At 41.5% G+C, this 21,683-nt stretch overlaps 2 protein-coding genes across 3 annotated transcripts; both read right to left on the bottom strand.

Annotated features, from left to right (window-relative positions):
- Positions 1-1,500: 1,500 nt before the first annotated feature.
- Positions 1,501-10,039, bottom strand: LOC115130294 (annexin A13-like). The gene is made up of 11 exons (XM_029661282.2): positions 9,917-10,039; positions 8,838-8,913; positions 8,554-8,648; positions 7,753-7,926; positions 7,600-7,633; positions 6,213-6,292; positions 5,850-5,918; positions 5,668-5,769; positions 5,382-5,457; positions 5,002-5,114; positions 1,501-3,171 (listed from the first exon to the last, which is right to left on the bottom strand). The coding sequence occupies exons 1-11, from the start codon at positions 9,929-9,931 to the stop codon at positions 3,052-3,054; spliced, it is 954 nt and encodes a 317-aa protein (XP_029517142.1). The 5' UTR covers positions 9,932-10,039; the 3' UTR covers positions 1,501-3,051.
- A 3,279-nt stretch (positions 10,040-13,318) lies between these two features.
- Positions 13,319-20,947, bottom strand: LOC115131100 (uncharacterized). 2 transcript variants are annotated; one of them, XM_065019125.1, is made up of 15 exons: positions 20,854-20,947; positions 20,557-20,714; positions 19,522-19,610; positions 19,340-19,407; positions 19,195-19,240; positions 18,887-18,939; positions 18,339-18,393; positions 17,833-17,967; positions 17,503-17,597; positions 17,361-17,409; positions 17,159-17,259; positions 16,805-16,891; positions 16,569-16,670; positions 16,198-16,317; positions 13,319-13,934 (listed from the first exon to the last, which is right to left on the bottom strand). In XM_065019125.1, the coding sequence occupies exons 2-15, from the start codon at positions 20,694-20,696 to the stop codon at positions 13,884-13,886; spliced, it is 1,191 nt and encodes a 396-aa protein (XP_064875197.1). In that variant the 5' UTR covers positions 20,697-20,714; positions 20,854-20,947; the 3' UTR covers positions 13,319-13,883. The 2 variants fall into 2 exon arrangements, with proteins under 2 accessions (XP_064875197.1, XP_029518566.2); XM_029662706.2 differs by lacking the exons at positions 18,339-18,393; positions 18,887-18,939.
- Positions 20,948-21,683: the final 736 nt, after the last annotated feature.

Raw genomic sequence — 21,683 nt, forward strand, 5'->3', positions numbered from 1 at the left:
TAATTAGTAAGGAACTCCCCTCACCTGATTGTCTAGATCTTAATTGAAAGGAAAAAAGGCAACCCAGCAGACACTAGGCCCTCCATGGAATTAGTTTGACACCCCTGCTCTAAACCCAGACAGAGAGGAAGAGGCGAAGCATGAGCGTTTTACTCCGCCCAAAATCTGTCCACGTTAAGCAAATCATTAATTATTAAGCAAGTGAGACGTTTTGTATGCGGGGAAACTAGTGAGTGTCAAATTTAGTCAGGATAAAAATGAATTGCTATTTTGATACGTGAGGCTCATTTGATCTAATAGAAGTTTCTTAATGTTGTTTCGAGTTTACTGATATAAGTGTGATGCACGTGACTCCGCAACATTGAGAAAAACATTTTATATTGGAGTTGTCCCTGTTGAAATTCGAGACGGCCTATGCATATTCATGAGTATAGCATAGCATCTCACTCTTCATTGAGTACAGGTGGTTGACGTCAACACACATAGAATATTCAAAAAAGTATTCAAATAGATGAGTAGGCAGGAGCTTGACAGCCCGCCGTTCCGCTCTGTGGACAACGAATCCCATTGTTAGGGCGGAGACATAGAAATCTCGTCATTATATCTGGTCCAGGACTTTCATGGTAATTGCTTCATGGTAATTGCACCCAGGAGAGAACGACTGCCCCCTCTCATTGATGAAGCCCCGGAAGATCAAGGCTGACCGCGATACTCCAGGCACTGTTAGCAGAAAAACAGGATCCCCATTATAGTGAATGGAAAAATGGCAATCTTTTGTGGTCAGTCTTCGCATACATAAATACAAAGTTGAAGAAAATCATGGTAACAATAATGACTTCTAATACACAAGATGTATGTCCTTGAACCGATTATATTAAAATCGCACCCAGAAGAATAGATATGCATAATGTAGTTGCAAATTGCAGTCTGCAGTACCCAATTCAGCCTTCAATTTGAGTTACTCAATGAGAGGGGGCAGCACTGAGCTTGCATGCAACGTCACTTCCTAGAATATCTTAAACTGAGCATTTTATGTCTCCATGAGACGCCATCTTAACTGACTTCATTTGGCTTCAATGCGCTTTTCAGTCTTCACATAGGAATGAATGGTTTCACGTGATCAATGGCTTTGTCCATTCATATACAGTCATTGCTCTGAGCAGAGGAACACAACCCACAATATAGCAATCGGGTCTCTGACAGAACAGTCGATGAGGTGGCATGTAACATCTAAGGAGGGGAACACGACCAAAGACTCATCACAGAGAGCATGAAACAAACTGTATTCGAAGGACAGGAGGTTGAATATTAAGGTTGTCTTCCCTGTACAGTCTATAAATCACATCAACTTTGAAACATGAGCACTTTGCAGTGATTGTAACATTTCCCCATTTACACTAATGATATTTATGTATCCCTATATCTAGGCCAATAAACATTGAATAGGTACAGTAAAATATGATTCCATAAACAGACCCATGTTCACAAAAAAATAAAAAATAATTTTAGATCAATTTTATTCTGTAATTTGCATGTAATATTTTGCTGATACAGAGGCAAATATTGGTCCCTATTCCATATCCTTTCATAAGGGCAGGTGTGCGGTCTGAAACCTGTTGACATTATCCTCTCTTGCATGGAATTCATAGTAGCCTAACCAGCACTATAAAATGTTACAAATATCTCAAGTTATTCAGCTGAGATTACTTTCTAATATGACCTAATTCCTAATATAGGAATATGTTAAAAATACTGCTGCCATTATGGGACACAGAAGTGACAGTGGTCGTAACATTTTAGACCATGCTATTCAAAGAGTTTAGATACTTCATAGGTACAAGTCTAAATCTTTTCTCAAATACCTTCCGAGACCTTTTCAAATACCTTCTTGTGTATACAGTAAATCTTTAAACACATTTGAATGATATATAATACTGCAGTCTTAATGCAGTTAATAGTTTTAGTGTTAGTCTTGCAATACAAACATTTTATGAGGTGTTAGAAGAATTGTCACAGCAGTTTCCCTTGCAACATATTGAAGCATGAAGTCAATACATAGTTATTTAATTTAAACTAACTGTTTTTGACTGACACCGTGAAGATTAATCAGACAGTAGAATTACAATGTACTTATCTTTGGAGTGGTAGTGTTATTTTAAAATAATATCAATATTATATATGCATTGATTCATGTCATATAAAATACCATTGCTTCATAAGGACACTTTCATTTCTCCTTCATTTAAGTTATAACTTCAAGGTAGATGGACAGATTGCACATAACTAGCTAGCTAACAGTTTATAAACACTTGTTAATACTGAAGATGGAGTTTGGGGTGGAAGGTACTGGCACTGGATAGATCAAATCCAAATTGGTGTCTCACTAAGCATGGACGAAATGTTTGCTGATCATTTTAAATGCAAGCTCAAAAATATGATCACTGCTCAATGGAATAGGTCTCATCTGTATAAGACAGATACGTCCAATACAATGCATAACCATAATCTTCCAGCAACACCCTGTCCCAGTTCCTACAAATGCCTTTTTGTGTGCAGACTGACCTTCCTACCAAGCACTGAACCACCTGATCCTACTGAACTTCAATTTAACTGCAGAAAAGAGAATTTAGGAATGTGAGATCTAGTCACACAACAGTACATAGTAAACAGAATTTCAAGGACTAGGGCTACTAAGTTTCACTGGTAATGTGGAGCGCTGGTCTAAGGTAAGTCTCTAGTCTTGGCACTCCTCTCGATCAAAACCAATCACACAACATGGTATGTTCTGAGCATCCAACTGCCTTTAGATAAGTAGATCAAATATAGCAGCCACATATTGATAACACTTTTGTAGGGAACCTAGACATCAATGCCAAATCAGGAGAACAGAACCAGCTGGATTTGAGCTATCTCCAGTTCCACCCCCTGCCCTATCCGAGAATGTCGCATGTTTGAGGACAGTAGGACCGATTGTAAGTAGTGTTAATTTGTCCAGGAGTGAGCAGCAGCACCCTCGGTCCCTTTTAGGCACTCTGCTCTCTCGCCGCTCTCTCAATGGCAGATAGCCAGCAGGAGACGTTTGAAGTCTCCACCACACTCAGATTTGATGGCTTCCTTCAGGGACATGTCATACTTCTCCAGGTACATGTCTTTAATGGTCTCCAGGTCGTACTGTTGAACAGAAAACACATACCTCTTTAGCTGACATTTGTCTGCTTTTAGATACCAAGTCAAGTAGTCTAAAAAAGGGGCATTTTCTTATATGATTACACAATTCCCTGAGCCATGTAAACTCAGCAAAAAAATAAACGTCCCTTTTTCAGGACGCTGTCTTTCAAAGATAATTCGTAAAAATCGAAATAACTTCACAGATCTTCATTTTAAAGAGTTTAAACACTTTCCCATGCTTGTTCAATGAAAAACAATTAATGAACATGCATCTGTGGAACGGTCGTTAAGACACTAACAGCTTACAGACGGTAGGCAATTAAGGTCACAGTTATGAAAACTTACGACACTAAAGAAGCCTTTCTACTGACTCTGAAAAACACCAAAAGAAAGATGCCCAGGGTCCCTGCTCATCTGGGTGAACGTGCCTTAGGCATGCTGCAAGATGTGGCCATGGCAATACATTGCAATGTCCGTACTGTGAGACGCCTAAGACAGCGCTACAGGGAGACAGGACGGACAGCTGATCGTCCTCGCAGTGGCAGACCATGTGTAACAACACCTGCACAGGATCAGTACATTCGAACATCACACCTGCGGGACAGGTACAGGATGGCAACAACAACTACCTGAGTTACACCAGGAACGCACAATCCCTCCATCAGTGCTCAGACTGTCCGCAATAGGCTGAGAGAGGCTGGACTGAGGGCTTGTATGCCTGTTGTAAGGCAGGTCCTCACCAGACAACACCGGCATCAACGTCGCCTATGGGCACAAACCCACCGTCGTCGACCAGACAGGCCTGGCAAAAAGTGCTCTTCTCTAACGAGTCACGGTTGTGTCTCACCTAGTGTGATGGTCGGATTCGCGTTTATCGTCAAAGGAATGAGCGTTACACAGAGGCCTGTACTCTGGAGCGGGATCAATTTGGAGGTGGAGGGTCCGTCATGGTCTGCGGTGGTGTGTCACAACATCATCGGACTGAGCTTGTTGTCATTGCAGGCAACCTCAATGCTGTGTGTTACAGGGAAGACATCCTCCTTCCGATTGTGGTACCCTTCCTGCAGGCTCATCCTGACATGACCCTCCAGCATGACAATGCCACCAGCCATACTGCTCGTGCTGTGCGTGATTTCCTGCAAGACAGGAATGTCAGTGTTCTGCCATGGCCAGCGAAGAGCCCGGACCTCAATCCCATTGAGCAGGTCTGGGACCTGTTGGATCATAGGGTAAGGGCTAGGGCCATTCCCCCCAGAAATGTCTGGGAACTTGCAGGTGCCTTAGTGGAAGAGTGGGGTAACATCTCACAGCAAGAACTGGCAAATATGGTGGTCCATGAGGAGGAGATGCACTGCTGTACTTAATGCAGCTGGTGGCCACACCAAATACTGACTGTTACTTTTGATTTTGACCCCCGCTCCTCTGTTCAGGGACCCATTTCTGTTAGTCACATGTCTATGGAACTTGTTCAGTTTGTGTCTCAGTTGTTGAATCTTGTTATGTTCATACAAATATTTACACATGTTAGTTTGCAGAAAATAAACGCAGTTGACAGTGAGAGGACGTTTCTTTTTTTGCTGAGTTTATAATGCCTTCAAGTGTTGCCATGGTAGTCCACAAAGTTAGTATAGCCTTGCTTGATAGCATAGCCTTCCCCGGTTTTATAAATGTGCTATGCAGAAATGATCGCGTGTCCATAACAGAAACTATTCAAAAAAATCACTTAAATGCATGCAATCACAATGCAAGTGGTCACAAATGATTTGGTGTCTGATTGACAGAACCTTAGCATGGTTCTTGGGTCTGAGAGTTTGGATCCATAGGTTACCGTACCTCAGAGCGGCATACAAGGATGCGGATGAGGGTGTCCTCATCAGTGCCTGCTCCTTTCATGGCTTCATTCAGTCGCCGGGCGAAATACAGCTGAGGGTTTTTAGCAACCCTCACTGAAAATAGAAAATCAAAAAGGCATTCAAATATACTGTCAGTTACTTCTAATTCGTTACTGGTTTATAGGCCTGTATTGTAAAACACCATTTGACATTTTGAACAAACGCAGGCTAGCTAGAGGAAATTCTGAACAGCCACCCACACAACCAACTAAATACTGAGTAATACCCACTTTACTGAAGTCACATGCATCCCTTCGGTGTCTCTGGCCTCAGATCTCTGCACCCACACACAAACACACATACGCCAACTTGTATACATACCAAGTGTGATGTAACAGTCCTTCAGTGTCCCAGAGACCTCATTATCAATGGCATCCAGAATTTCTGTTCCAGAGAGCTGTGGAAAGCAGGGAGGGAATGAATATAAGCATAAACACTGGTACAGAGGATAGCTACAGCAAAAGGAGCCCGATGTGCTTCCAATTAAATAGACTTACCACAGGTTCTAAATAAAATACATTGAAGTATAACCATTTATATCTATAAATATTCAAGGCACTCGTTTCAGCTTGTGTGAACAGACATAGGCTGCTAATAGCAGACCCACCTGCTCATACACCTTGAAGGTGGCCTGTAGCTGAAGGTAGTTTCGGTTGGCCAGGACGAAGCTGAAAGTGGATTCATCCGTCCCAAAACATCCCTCACCAGCCTAAATAGTAAATATGATTTAAATGAAACAGGTAAATCCACTTCTTGATATTGTGGTTTCTTGAATGCACTTCTCCATACCTCAAACAGGGCGGTGGCATCTGCTTCAGCCAGACCCTCATCCACATCGTAAGTCTCATCTCTGGTGCCCTAGAACAGAAAGCTTTCACTGACTTCTGTGGTGAGATGAAATGTAGCCTTTCTGTCTGGCTCAGGATATTGTATCTGGCCTCCATTTTACTAATGAAAGGACATTGGAAAAGCAGGCAGACAGCCAATGTGTGTGTGTTTGTGTGTGTGTGTGAGAGAGAAAGAGAGAGAGACCGAGGGAGAGAGACTTAGGGTTAAGAGAGAGGTCAGGCAGAGGGAGCTCGATTTCAGTCCAAAGAAATCTAATTGTGTTACATGGCAAGAATCCAAGAGTGAAACCATGGGGCCACTTACCTGTAAAAGAGCAGTGAGCAGGTTTCTCACATCTCCACTAGTGTCCCCTTCGACATCTGATTCCAGGTCCCGTTCATGCACTAGAGAAGTCACACAGACAGACAGACAGACAGAGATAATATGAGATTAAGGGCAGAGGAATGGGAGTTCCCTTGTTATTTATATAACTGCTGATGTCATTCTATTTGAGTCATTGTGGAAGGGGGTGTCATTCTGTTAAGATTCTTCCCAACCTGTTGTGGTTTTCTGTACTGCTGATTAACTTCTGATTCAGGATTGTGGTAAAAAAAAAACACATTGTCTTTATGAGTGTTCTTTTTTTTTTTTTACGGTGTGTTTTCTTGTTTATTTATATATATATTTTTTTAATCACAACCCTAATCAAAAGTGAATCAGCAGCACAGAAAACAACAGGATGGGCAGGATGGAAACAGAATGGCCCTGATTCAGTTAGAACGTGTCCAAACCCAAAAACCTGGCTTAGATGGCAGAGTTTGCGAATGCTGTTTATGGACTACGGCTCAGCCTCCAACACTATAGTGCCCTCAAAGCTCATCACTAAGCTAGGTACCCTGCGACTGAAACTCAACTAGGTTCTGGACTTCCTGACGGGCCGACCCAAAGTGGTTAAGGTAAGCAACAACACCTCTGCCACGCTGATCCTAAACACGGGGACCCCACACGGGTTCGTGCTCAGCCCACTCCTGTACTCCCAGGACTGTGTGGCTACGCACGTCTCCAACTCAATCATCAAAATTGTCTGACAACACAACAGTGGTAGGCCTGATTACCAACAATGAAGAGACTGCCTACAGGGAGGTGGGGAGAGTCCTAACCGGAGTGGTGCCAGGAAAATGACTTCTCCCTCAACGTCAACAAAAACAAAGGAGCTGCTCGTGGACTACTGGAGACAAAAGTGAGAGCACGCCCCCATCCACGTAGACGTGGCCACAGTAGAGGTTCAAAAGCTTCAAGTTCCTCGGTGTGCACGCCACTGGCAACCTAAAAGGGTCCATTCACACGGACAGCTTGGTCTCACAAACGTCTACAGACGCAGCATTGAGAGCACCCTGTCAGGCTGTATCACCGCCTAGTACAGCAGGTACCGCCTGCTTTAGAACTTTAGTCACTGTTCTAGATTTTGATCATGTGACCTGTATGCTACAAAGCCTTATGGGTCTCTCAAGTTATGCCAACTATTAACTGGAGCCCAATGAGTGTCCTCCTGCGTTCACAACCCTGGTAAGTATTCTGTTCTGAAATAATTACGTAAAAAGACAACTTGATTGAGTGAGGGGTAGCATTGGTACTGGCTGGATGTGGCTGTTTCACCATTAATAAGGATGCCAGCTTTAAGGTGCAGCGTGAGGATGAAATTGATACTTACCCTGAAAGTAGCATTCTTTGAACATGTGAATATCCTGTTGGGAAAGAGCGAAAAATCAATCTTAAGCAGACCGTTATGTTTTTAAATCTTGAACAGCATTTTCTATTTCCCATGACTTATAGGATTCTATTCAGAATGAAACTGAAACCGTACAGCGTTTGTGGCAGTGCACAGAATCTCCACCAGAGTATCCTCATCAGTGCCTGCTCCCTTCATGGCCCTCCTGAGCTCCTTCACTGCATAGACGACTGGAGGGTCCAGCATGGCCAGGACGGCATTCTCAAAGTTCCCCCCCAGCTCACTCTTCAGCACATCCACCAACTCCTTCTCCAGAGAAAGAGAGAAAGCAAAAGAGAGATTGTAGAACACATTGGGGGGGGGGGGGGGGGGGGTCTCTGACCATTCTTTAATACAGAATCTTTCCAGATCCTTGATATCCTTCATCTGTGTTTATGGACTGCCCTCTTCAATTCAAACCACAAGTTTTCAGTGGGGTTCAAGTCCAAGACCAAGGCAAAATGTTGATTTTGTGGTCAATTAACAATTTCTTTGTGGATTTTGATGTGTGCTTGGGGTGGTTGTCTTGCTGGTAGATCCACTTGCAGCAAAGTTTCAGCCTCCTGGTAGAGGCGACCAGGTTTTGGGCTAAAATGTCCTTGTACTTCAAAATGTCTTAGACCTTAACATAGGCATCAGCACAAGTGGAAGCAAAGTAGCCTCATAACATCAGAGATCCACCACCATATTTTACAGTAGGTATGAGGCTCTTTTCTGCACATGCATTGCTTTTTCAACACCAAACCCACGACTGGTATGTGTGACCAAAGACCTCTATTTTCATGTCATCTGACCATAGCACCGCCTGGAGTTTGCTAAATGGCATTGGCACTTGGATTGGAACCGGTGCAATGGTCAGATTCTTCTACTTTTAATAAAAATGTGTTTGATACTCACATCGTCATATTTATCAAAATAGGCTTGTTTAATTTCCATCCGCTGGGCTGCACAGCGGTTAGCCAGTATGTCAATGATGGCTTGTTCATCAGTGCCTGCACAACAGGACACAATCAATTAAATAAACTGGTGCCATACTGCACCTTTAAAAAAGCATTTGCACAGATATGTTACTTATAAGTAAACACACATTGTTTGGAACGGTCTGTCAATCTCTCACTCACGGAGTAGAAGCATCCCTGGAATGCCATAATTATAAATTAACTAAAAAGATCGCAACTTACCCAAGCCTTTACAGGCTTTGCGTATGGCCTTTATATCAGCCATAACATCAAACTCCTCATATGGCACGATAGTGGGCTGAAATTAACCATTTGTTTTTGTTATGACATAAACGAGACAATAAAATGCTAATATCAACACAACCATCACCATTGTATCTCAATGTTGTGTGTTTTTTTTTTAAACACACACTTAGTAGGCCTAATCTATTGTAATTTCTGCTTTCCCTTAGCCTAGTTCTTCATAGGAGTCATCATATGTCTGCCACCCCTCAAATCAACAAAAGATTGGACATCCGAATAGCTTTATAAAAGTTTTGAATCAATTGTTCACATATGTAATAAAACTGCCGTAAGCCTTTTAGAATGTAACATGACATGGGAGGGGGAGAACGCAATGGCATGAAATGCACTGGCTCAGGAATTTGGCCGCTGCCGTGTTTTAACCAAACAAAGTAGAAGGACGTAGCGCCCCATAGGCGAAATTGAGAGGACAATGGAAACACACTCACCGCCCTAATCCCACCCATAGCCTTCCACTCGGATTCACTCATTGTTTAGGCCTACATTAATCTAACGGGATTGTGACGAATTCCGCAGTGGCGACTTCCTCTGCCTCACTGTCACATGAGTCGCATGTGTGACATGTCAAGGGCTTTGTGGATTTTTTAAACATTTTAAATCAACCTCAGAAAGTGATACATAACCCCGCATTCAATTGTGGTAGTGTGTAAATCTCCCGTGGCCACATTCTGCAAGCAGTTGACCAAATTACGCGAGATTTGTATTTGAGATTAGTGTGGAATGTCGTTTGGATAATCGTTTTGATGAAGATGTCCACATCCCTTACAATTAAACATTTACACAGCAATTGTAAAAATGTATTCAACGTATTTTTAGGCCTATACTTTTCAATAGATATGCGTTAATTTACTACGTTTTTTCTCCACATCTTCGAGATGTTTTTTTCTGACCATAGAGTAGGGCCTAAATTTGAACATTTCATTCGCATTTCTAGCCGCAATTTCAGTATGCGCATAGGCCTACGTTTGGTGCGTAAAAAAAACAAGCATGGTACTCACTTGACAGTTGCCCATTTTCTAAAGGTTTGTCTCGCTGTTGTGAGTCTTGGGCTGCTGACGAGAGTCGGATTCTTTACTGTAGTTGTGGAAGGACTGGCGAGTAAAACGAATGTGCAACGTCATCGCGCAGAAATATAACGGAATTGAAAGCACCTCCTTCAGTTAACCATTTACTTACGTCGGAGATAGCGACTCGAAAGGCGAACATCTAAGATCGTCATCCTTAAATGTTAAATGTTATGAACACAAAACTACATTTACGATTACTATGGGGATATTATTAAACAGATTATTATTCTCCAAACTATGTTATACTCAAAGATGATTCCAAGAGACTACATTGATACATATGCTACTCAGAATAATAAAGATATTAACTTTGTGCTCAAATTGTCTATACTAGTAAATATGGATTTATCAATAATTACTAAAAATATACCCAAGTAAATCAAGTAGCCTAAGAGCTATGAACGCAAATCGAATTGGCGCTAGACCTGCTAAAACATTCCAAAGAAAATGCCGATTGAATCAAATTCAACCAGCTGACATTGATGTCTGTGCGTGCCCACTGTCCACCCACATTACCGAATAGAACAGTAAGATCAGGATTTATGTCCAGGATATCACAGTGACAACTAGACACCTTTTCAGGCAGGCTGCTGTTCATTGAAATTACAAACCTGGTAGCTTACAGTTTAATCACAGCTTCTTCCCTGCACTTTAGAATTGTCTCTATGTTAATTAGCCACCCACTGGAGGAAAATAATGCTGTCCCCACTGAAATTATACCCAGTTGGCCTAAAAAACCTTGGGACAATTAAATATCCCAATGCCACTGCAACAGAACAGTGCAATTAGAGAGTGACTCACCCTCTTGGATTTTAATGTGCAAGCCAACCTGACAGCACCAACAGTTACCTTAATTAATTACCCTTACAGGAAGTTTGCAGATGACAATAAGGCATTAGAACATACATTTAATATGTATTAGATAATGGTCAATCGGCTATATTTTATACATATAAAATACCTATAGTCGCATATTATGTCAACATTGTAGTTGCTTCTACTTAACCCCGCCTGCTAACTTTAAATGCTGTGTCTCCCGTGTGCTAGCGTAGTAATGACTACGCCGCGGCTTCCCTGCTCCATCTATTGCTGTTCACTGTACCATATGATCACTTGGCTACATAGCTGATGCCTGCTGGACTGTTCGTTTATCACAGTACTCCATTCTGTTTATTTATTTTTTAATCTGTTGGCCCCAGCCCCGAACTCAGGCCCTGTGTGTAGCTCATTCATCGCCATTTTACCTGTTGTTGTCTTAGTTGATTAGCTGTTGTTGTCTTACCCGTTGTCTTAGCTAGCTCTCCCAATCAACACCTGTGATGGCTTTATGCCTAGCTTTATGTCTCTCTCAAATGTCAATATCCCATGTATACTGTTGTTTAAGATAGTTATCATTGTTTTAGTTTACAGTGGAGCCCCTAGTCCCACTCAACAACTTTGTCCCACTCCCCACACATGCGGTGACCTCACCCAGTATAACCAGCACATCCAGAGATGCAACCTCTCTTATCATCACTCAGCGCCTGGGCTTACCTCCACTGTACCCGCACCCCACCATACCCCTGTCTGCACATTCTGCCCTGAATCTATTCCACCACGCCCAGAAATTTGCTCCTTTTACTCTCTGTCCCCAATGCACTAGACAACCAGTTTTGATAGCCTTTAGCCGTACCCTCATCCTACTCCTCCTCTGTTCCCTGGGTGATGTGGAGGTTAACCCAGGCCCTGCGTGTCCCCAGGCACTCTCATTTGTTGACTTCTGTAATCGAAAAAGCCTTGGTTTCATGCATGTTAACATCAGAAGCCTCCTCCCTAAGTTTGTTTTACTCGCTGCTTTAGCACACTCCGCCAACCCTGATGTCCATGCCGTGTCTGAATCCTGGTTCAGGAAGGCCACCAAAAATTCTGAGATTTTATATCATACCAAACTACAACATTTTCTGTCAAGATAGAACTGCCAAAGGGTGAGGAGTTGCAATATACTGCAGAGACAGCTTGCAAAGTTCTGGCATACTTTCCAGGTCTATGCCCAAACAGTTTGAGCGTCTAATTTGAGCGGCTAAATGGATTTTATTGAAGTATTATATTAAGTAAAAATAAGTGTTCATTCAGTATTGTTGTAATTGTCATTATTACAAATGAATAAATCAAATTAAAACTGGCCGCTTGGCTTTAAAAAAAAAGTTTTTTATTTTAATTTGACCCCTTTTTCTCCCCAATTTAGTGGTATCCAATTGTTTTAGTAGCTACTATTTTGTCTCATCGCTACAACTCCCGTACGGGCTCGGGAGAGACGAAGGTTGAAAGTCATGCGTCCTCCAATACACAACCCAACCAAGCCGCACTGCTTCTTAACACAGTGCGCATCCAACCCGGAAACCAGCCGCACCAATGTGTCGGAGGAAACACCATGCACCTGGCAACCTTGGTTAGCGCGCACTGCGCCTGGCCCGCCACAGGAGTCGCTGGTGCATGATGAGACAAGAATATCCCTACAGGCCAAGCCCTCCCTAACCCGGACAACGCTAGGCCAATTGCGCGTCGCCCCACGACCTCCCGGTCGCGGCCGGTTACGACAGAGCCTGGGCACGAACCAAGAGTCTCTGGTGGCACAGCTGGCACTGCAGTACAGCGCCCTTAACCACTGCATCACCCGGGAGGCCCGGTATTGGCTTTTTTGGTCCTCCAATAATCGCTATCGGCGTTGAAAAATCATAATCGGTCGACTTCTACTACGTACCTCATCCCCATATTGTTTTTATTTACTTTTCTGCTCTTTTGCACACCAGTATCTCTACTTGCACATCATCATCTGCTCATTTATCACTCCAGTGTTAATCTGCTAAAATGTAATTATTTCACTACTATGGCCTATTTATTGCCTACCTCCTCATGCCATTTGCACACACTGTATATAGACATTCTTTTTTTCAATTTGTTATTGACATGTACGCTTGTGTAACTCTGTGTTGTTTGTGTCGCACTGCTTTGCTTTATCTTGGCCAGGTTGCAGTTGTAATTGAGAACTTGTTCTCAACTAGTTTACCTGGTTAAATAAAGGTGAAATAAAAAATAAATCAAAAACATTGTATATACAAATGTTAGTGGCCACCTGAAGAGAATCTTACTGTATCAGTGCTTGTTTGTGCATCGCTCCTCATGTTGAAAAGCTTTTTGTAAACACTATAGTTACACTACCCATTGTTTCTTTGTGAATCATTCAACCCAAATATCAGGTCAATATCAGAGGATAGATTTCCACATCACTTCACCTACAAAGCATTGACATTAAGACTTTCTCAATTCTTTCCACCCACTCTCTTTATCTGACAGGAGGGTTTTATTTCACTACAACTCTGGCTTCAATATATATACAAAATTACTCATATAAAACGGTTAAAAATATGATGACAAAAAAAGAAGAAGAATTTTTTGACTGTAGGCAGACAGTCAGTATCTTTTCGCTTTCACGACCAGCTTTTTTTGTGTACAATCTTATATTTAGTGAGCCACTGTTTCTATTCATTATCTCACCATGCTATTGATCTGTCAATTACCACTGTAGCATTTATGTGTGTGTGTGTGTGTGTGTATATATAACTGTTTATGTGCATCCCTACCATCACAACTGATTTGAACACCATCAGAATGTGCGGATCCAGAATTGTTTTGAGTGTGGTTATGCACATATGGGAGTTTGAAACAGTAAATTAATCAATGGATATAAGTGCCAAGGAGTGCTGAAATCCAGCTAATTGATGACTTATCTATCACCTATGGGACAAAAGTCAGCAGAGCGCAGAGTTTGGTCTACTACTGCGTTAGTTTAATGGGTTTATCAGTTGTCTGAGCTGAGCATCAATCGTCTGGGCTGGGGGGGACGACCATAAAATGGCCATCATTTGACATGCAGATGAAAAGGGATCCCGCTGAAGCCTTTACAACGGAGCTGAGGAGAGAACAAAGACAGCATTCAGAGGTCCAGCTATCCACCAAAACAGGGTGTAATGGGGCACCATGAATCAGCATCCAGACTATGTTATGACCTCAAACAACGTGCTATTCAAAGTGCTCTGAACAAATTAAGGGAATCGTTCACAAACATTGGCACATTCTAAGATCTGATGACAGTATCTGTAATGTGTTTTTCGGACCCTCCCTTGGTTGTATTCTCAGAGATCAATTGGTAAACACTGATTTAACACCCAAAAATACCCCCGTACAGCGTCTATTTGCGCCTCTGCCCGATGGAAACTACAAGTGTAATGGCTCTTACAAATGCAGATCCTTTAAACACCCTCAAACAGGGAAACAGATCCCAATCAAAGGCGTTATCACGTACTGAACTCCACTAAGGCATTTCTTTATCTTGTAACTTGTCCTTGTGGTAAAAAATGATGTGGGTAAAACGAAGCGCAAATGATAAGTAAGAATCTCAAAAGCACCACTAGGTGCAAAAACTCTACATACCCAGTTGCGGCCCACTTTTTGGCAGCAAACCTCTATTTTGTCCGTTTGTTATATCGGCATCGAACAAGTCCCCTTCCCTAGGAGAGGGGGTGACCTTGAAAATGTATTGTTAAAACGAGAGGCTGCCTGGATCTTTAATTTAAAGACCCTTGCTCCTGTCGGTCTCAACGTAAACTTTGATCTGAAGCCATTCTTGTGATTTTGCTATTCATTGTAAATGTTTGTAGGCTTATGTAGCCAAACTGTATCTATGATCGTATGTTATCCGTTCATGCTTTTAAAATGTTCTATTTATATCTGTAAATTAACCAATAAAATCAAGCCACACCCAGCCATGATTACAGACACCTGTGTGTCCCTTGAAACTATATAAACTAGTGACCCGCAGTGCTTGTCATTATACCCTGATGACGACAGCTTGTCTGTCGATACATTGGTTATTAAATGATTGCATCTGAGCTCCTAGAGTATTGCGGTTCTCCTGTTCTTTTTCAAATGACCTCAAACAAGACTTGCTTTAAGTCTGGGTAACTCCTAGTGCTATATCATCTATAATCACGTTTCACTGGCTTCTTTAAACCTCTTAAATGTTTAAGGAGGAGGGGGGGGGGGGGATTGTGGAATTTTTTTGAGGTGGTGATTTAAAATGAGTTTGTAGCTCAAATGGTTCGGACACGACAGACAGAAGTTGGCACATCAGCGTTACCAACTTCAGATGAGTGACCATCGTGTTCGTGAGAGTCTCCCTTTTCCATAGAATAGAAAGGTCAAACCGTAGGCCAAACCGTTTCATGAGAAGACGAGAAGATTTTCGGGATGTCTCATGGTCTGACAAACACCGCTGTAGCTCGGCAACCTTCCACCACAGATGCGGAAGGCCGACAGGCGGATGCTGCTTAAATTGACGGATTCTTTGAAAGGCACAGTTGTACAGTGCATTCGGAAGGTTTTCAGTTTTGTATTTGTAATACATTTGCACAAAAAAAATGTAAAATCACAAAACCGGTTTTTGCTTTGTCATTATGGGTTTTGTGTCAAACCGTATTGATGAGGGGAATTCTTTTTAAAATTCATTTCAGAATAAGGCTAGAAAAATGTTGAAAAAGTCAAGCAGTCTGAATACTTTCCAAATGCACTGTATAGTGGATATAATCTCAGACCCACAAATGGTCTTGAAGTAAGAGTGCTGGTCTGGGATGAGATCCCCCCTTGTCCATATAATCTTATTAATTATGTAAAAAGGCTCAACTTATTCTCACCTAAGGAAAAAAAAAAAATTCAAACTGATTCTAGATCAGTGCTCCAACTCAGACATCTTGTGAATATGGGCCCTGTTAACAAAGGTTTACCTGATTCTATGTAGTGAATGGTAGTGGGTTAGACCGGGGAACAAAGTAAGACGGGCACAAAGTAACTAAATAACTCAAATTAGAAATAACTTAGACAGCTGTTATTCAATGTGCAAATGTTTGGTTATTGTAGCTACAGTACCTGCCTTGGAAATGTTGCTTAAATCCATAAATAATTGTTTATTTATAGTTGATGACAATAACTATTAAGACTCGGATTAGAGTTGTAATGGGGGTTAATTGTAACATTTGTTACAATTAAATCCTTACCTAAAATTCTAATCCTAACCCTGATCCTAACCCATATTATTTTCATACTGAGCAAAAGCATAAAACTTTTACTTTGTTCCCTGGTCTCCTCTACTAAACATAAACGTAATGTTGATATGTTACCTGTTCCTGGGGTATCATTTCTGTGGAACTGAACTTGTTCCTTCTCACAGAGTCCAGGTGGTAGTTTGGGGCTCCGCTCCCTGGCATCCCCCAGGTGAAGAACTGCATTGTCTCATTGTGCTGCCAATGACAAGGCGATTGAAGTGCAATCTGTCAATGTCAGTCCTTCCAATTGAGTCAATCACTATCAGTGACCATTGTTGTGTATAATTATTTCAAACAATCATGAAGATAATGGTTTAGGATCCATTGGACTACTTTGAGGTAGGGTATAATGAGGATCATGTGACTGAAAAAGGTGACAAGTTCCTGTCCGATCTCTATATAGAAGGTATGGGTAACATAGAATAATTATGCTTGCGATGACTCACAGTTTGTTCGGCGGTGGTAATCCTTCTCCTCTCCTTCGCTTTTTGTTGTCTCTTCTCCTCCACCTGCTGACACAGGTCTTTGTAGTAGTGCCTCTTTCTTTCCTATAAGTTACAGCATATTGGTCATGGAGTATGGTTCAACATTTTTTTTTAAACGGCAAAATTAGCATGATCTGCTCTTTTAACACGGACAAAAGCTTATTTTGGGAGGGAACAAAAGTTTATAAAGTGATTGCCTCTCTGATGATGTCAGAATGCTTCCTGGTTACTACTGGTGGGATCCTGGTGTCAGGTCCTGGCTGAGAGGAGGTTGATGGTTTACCCTAGATTAAAGATGTCAATATATTTTTTGTTATGGCATATGAATAAAATGAGCGTGTTGGATGATTTGAGTCAAATGTAGAGCAACACTGGCCTCCTGTGTTTAATTGAAGCTAGTACATGTACCACTACTGGCTCATTATCAATGATGTCAGTAAAAAAAAGCCAACGGCTATATAAATGTTGCTTAGTTTATTTAGGACTATAAAACGTTAATGACATTCTTACTATATCAATACCAACATAATATCAATAAAGGGTTCTGATACCTTTGTGAGTCTGGGTGAATAAGCAAATGAATCCGTGTTGCTGCTTCCATCACTGTTGGTTAGACTTGCATTGCCTTTCAGCATTAGTAAAGGCCTACCGACTAAAGTGGGAACAAGAACACAAAAGTTACAGTTTACAATAGGGTATGTCCAGTGTGTTTCTTTGGACATTAAAACGGAGGGAATTAGTATAGGATCTTACCATGATCTTTTCTGATCACCGTCATCTGATCAATTGATTGTTCCTTTCTCTGAAAAATAAGGTAAATACAGGTTACCACTGTACCATTGTGTGTGTGTGTGTGTGTGTGTGAACATCATCTCAGTTACAGTATATTACTCACCTGGCTGTACCTAGATGTGGATACATTGAAGCCTTTCTGTACTGGAAGGGCTGGTCTAACACATTGGTTTAGATTGGAACCACACCTTGAAACATCTGAAATGTGGCATCATTTGATTAATTTAATCTCTAGTACAAAGCATGTGAAATAAAAAAGATCATACTGCTATACTTATATACAAATATATTTTCTGGAATTAATCCTGAACGCCTGTGACCGATTATGAATTAATAGGGCCCCAGGCCTTTCCAATAGATGCTATCCTATCTGTCTCTTTGTTGTAGCGTTCAATACATTTTATTTCCAAGTCCCACTATCAGGCTGACTCACCAGGCTTTTTGTCTTTCATGTCCGTGACTGTGTAGTCAAACACATGCTTGGTTTTCCTGTACAGTATGTCCCCCAGGCTTTCCGTAGGGGAGAACAGCGAGAAAGGAGGTCCTGATCTTCTGCAGAGCCTTCGCACTGCAAAACACAGGAAGTGACAGAGGCCCATGACACAAACCAGGTGGCTTCACAGAGGAAACCTCCATTAAGACACTCCATCATCATGATAGTACCAAAACACAGACATCATGGGATGACTCAATGGGAGGCAGATATTTCATAAAAATGATCTATGATTATTTGTAAATATACTGATTAAACGACACCAGCCGGGGGACCATCCATCTTCAACCTCCCTTAGTGTCATTTATCATTATCAATGTTTGAGACTCAGATCTCTTGAAACTAAGTTATGTCATCAATGTGATTTATGATAACGCATACCTCCATTTGTAACAGTAATGTTTAAATGACTTATTATAATAATAATAATGACTGAATGATCTCACTTCTGTCCCTGAGGAATGCAGCCTCATATCCCTCACTGAAAGGCTTTAGTGGTAACTGAAAGCAGATAGCGTAAACACAGTGAACCACAGCGGCCCCAGCAGCAAGGGCTTTCAGTAGGTTTTGAGAAATCTCAACTGCAGTACTTGTCTAGAGCCTATCTACATCAAGCAAGAACATGAAACAGAAAGTATGGCATAACCTTAGGTAACGAGCAAGTTTTTTTTTAACGTATTATAACATACAACGTTCATGCTGAAATTTCAGAGAAAATACAAGGGAAAAGAGTGTATAATGACGTACGGGTGGGAATTATGGGCACTTGTCCTTGAGTCAGACAGTACGTTGCAGAAGAGGCTGGAGGGAGGAGCTACACGAGGACTGCTCATTGAAATGGCTGCAATGGAGAAAAAACGGAACGTATCAAACACATTAAACATATGTAAGTCACATGTTTGACTCTGTTCCATTCACTCCATTCCAGTCATTACAATAAGCCAGTCCTCCTATAGCTCCTACCACCAGCCTCCTCTGGTACGTTGTGACTCACCACTATCTTGGCCTGATCTTTCATCCTTGTCTGTGTTTCTGGTACACTCATCCCTTATAAAATAAAATGTCATGCTTTTTCAAATGCCAACATTCACAGTATACTGTATGAGAGCAGTTTTAATTGTAAAAGTTATAGGCCAAGTACTGCAGACTAACATTCTGAGGACATAAGCTAGTTCTTTCTTTGACTGACAACAAAACAAGCGTCAGTCTGCTTAGGTAGTTCTTAGTTGGCATGAGAGATTATAGGTAGTTGTTGATTTAACAGAACATCATGATTATGTCTACAGTATGTATACACTGTACCTTTATCCCTTTGGAGCTGAATATATTCTTTTGGAGACTCACATTTCTGAAATTCAAATCAATTCTATTTATGTATATGTTTGAATTGTTCAATTCATTCTATATTTCCGTGTCTGCGTCATGGGAGGTCCTTGTTCTTGTTTACCGTTCGTGAGGTCTCCTTTTTATGAACTGGTAACTCTGGGAGTTTTGCCCCCATGACTGACATCCATTCTAAACACAGAAGCAAACAGACTGTAATTGAGAGAAGTGTCAATAACTGATACATTATTTCCACTGCCTATTATCTGTTATGCTAGTTGTATTATTGAGTGAAATAATTAGTACCTTCTGTGACTTCTGGTTTTGTTGTATGTTCAGCGATTCCTTCTGTATCATCATAGTCATCACCATCATTATAATCCAAGGTCACAGTCCTGAAAGAAGAGTCTTGATTCGTAATGCCGCGTTCACAACAACTGGGAACTCGGAATTCTCCAACTTCCAACGTCATGATATGACATCGTTTCTCCCGAGTTCCCAGTTGTCTTGAATGCACCAGTACATGGCCTATGCTGCCCAATCACTATAAGTACTAACACGAGAAGGGGATAGCTGCAGCCCGATATGGCGGCCAGAGACTAGGTGTGTCGAAAGAAAGTAGGCGTATCGAAAGAGCACATGTATTGGTCTGACTTTCTGTCAGCGAGTGCAGAGATTTGTGGAAACATGACCGTGTATGACTGCGCATCGAAATTAATTTGAGGACGTTTGGGAAACTCAGAATGGTGGTGTCGTGAAATAACTCAGGCAGTGGAAAAGCATTGCATGTAAATGCACGTATCTTAACATGCCTTCATGTTGTGAACATTTGACATGTATCCCATTTCATTGCAATTGTATAGGCTAGTATACGCAATGCCACTATTAAACTTGTCGATGGCCCATTTCTAAACACAAGGGCAGACATGAGTTGATGACCAATTGACGAACTGAGCTTCCCGGGAAAATTGCCTACACTGACACCCGTCTGATACTACGCGCACGTTACAAAATCAGGAGATTACAATTAGGTTAACCTGAAGGCAGGTGTTCATGTTTCGTCACGATTGCTTTAATGCAAGTTAGAGGTGTGCATGTGAAAAGCATTAAGACTGAACAATACTCTTCATGGCACTTAGTACAACGGTAACAATTTGCCATGTTTGCTTTCATAAAAGTTTGAGTTGTATGTGATTAAAAATGCTTTAGCATCCTCCATGCACTTCCAGAAAGCGACTAAACAAAATAGGCATTTTTTTCCCATTTCTTTCGACACGCCTACTACTCCGGGACGCTGCTATCTACACTTAACTAGCATGCCAATAAACGGGAAGTACTCACCTGCGCAGCACAGATTCACTCCCTTTGCAGTGTCCAGGAGTGTGGCTGCTCCTCATACTGGCTCCACGTGTTGACACACTCGCCCTCCCTTGGTCTGTCTCATCAGTGAGACAGAAGAACTCCTTCGCGACACTTTTCATCTCCACACTTCGCCTGCCCTTCATCCAGTGCACAGACAACATTTTAATGGTCAATCAGCACAAAAAAACAACAAGAGGGCACAAATGTCATGTAAGTCATCATGTGCATTCACAGATGAATCAGTTGCTATAGAGAATCTAACCAAAATGCACTCACATGTAGGCTGTAGGATCAGGCTATGAGTCACAAACGAAATTGCAAAATCAAGTCGGTTTCTAAACAAGGAAATGGTTATGGGTGTGGCTAGGTAATGACCAGGGTGGACCCCACAGCCTATACACATCCCAACCATGGAACCTTGTGGTTTACAACATTAACATTATACGTTTATTGTCAACCAAATTCAAGTCATAGATTTGACTATCGAAAAAACTCTTCATTTCCTGAAATGAATTATGTTGGTCTATTCTTTCTTACATAACTTTATTTTGTCTTTATGTAGGATGATCACTGATTTAACATGGGCAATGGCATGAGCATCACTCCATGTGGTTTCCTACAGTATGAATGAGGGAAGCATAGCAAGGACATTGCCTGCCCTACAGTACGCAATCCCATGCATGTGGAATACACACCACAGTTGATGGACACTGCATTTCCTGAGTAGGATTGAACTGGTCACTTTCCGGAGTCTCCATACCTTCCCTTGATGGTAGATCTGATGTAGGCCAACTTTTGAAACAAACCAAGTCATGAGAAGTAATTCAGTAGCCTACAGCATTAATCAAGGTGATATATCATTGATTTATGAGAATAAATCAAAATGCAGGCAGACTGCTTAACTATAGCGGTCATAATAAACATATTTGAGAGCTTCTTCATTAGATAAAACACCTCAAATAAAGTAACTTAAATTCATACAGTCAATACTTACAAGAACTGATCTTATATAACACTCGCACATAAAATAATAATTTTGGACCACAGACGACTCAGACGATAGAACCCGATCAGAAATGGGAATTTGGGAGAAAGCGACAACGATG

This window comes from Oncorhynchus nerka, linkage group LG6 (assembly GCF_034236695.1).
Source record: "Oncorhynchus nerka isolate Pitt River linkage group LG6, Oner_Uvic_2.0, whole genome shotgun sequence".
NCBI lineage: Eukaryota > Metazoa > Chordata > Actinopteri > Salmoniformes > Salmonidae > Oncorhynchus > Oncorhynchus nerka.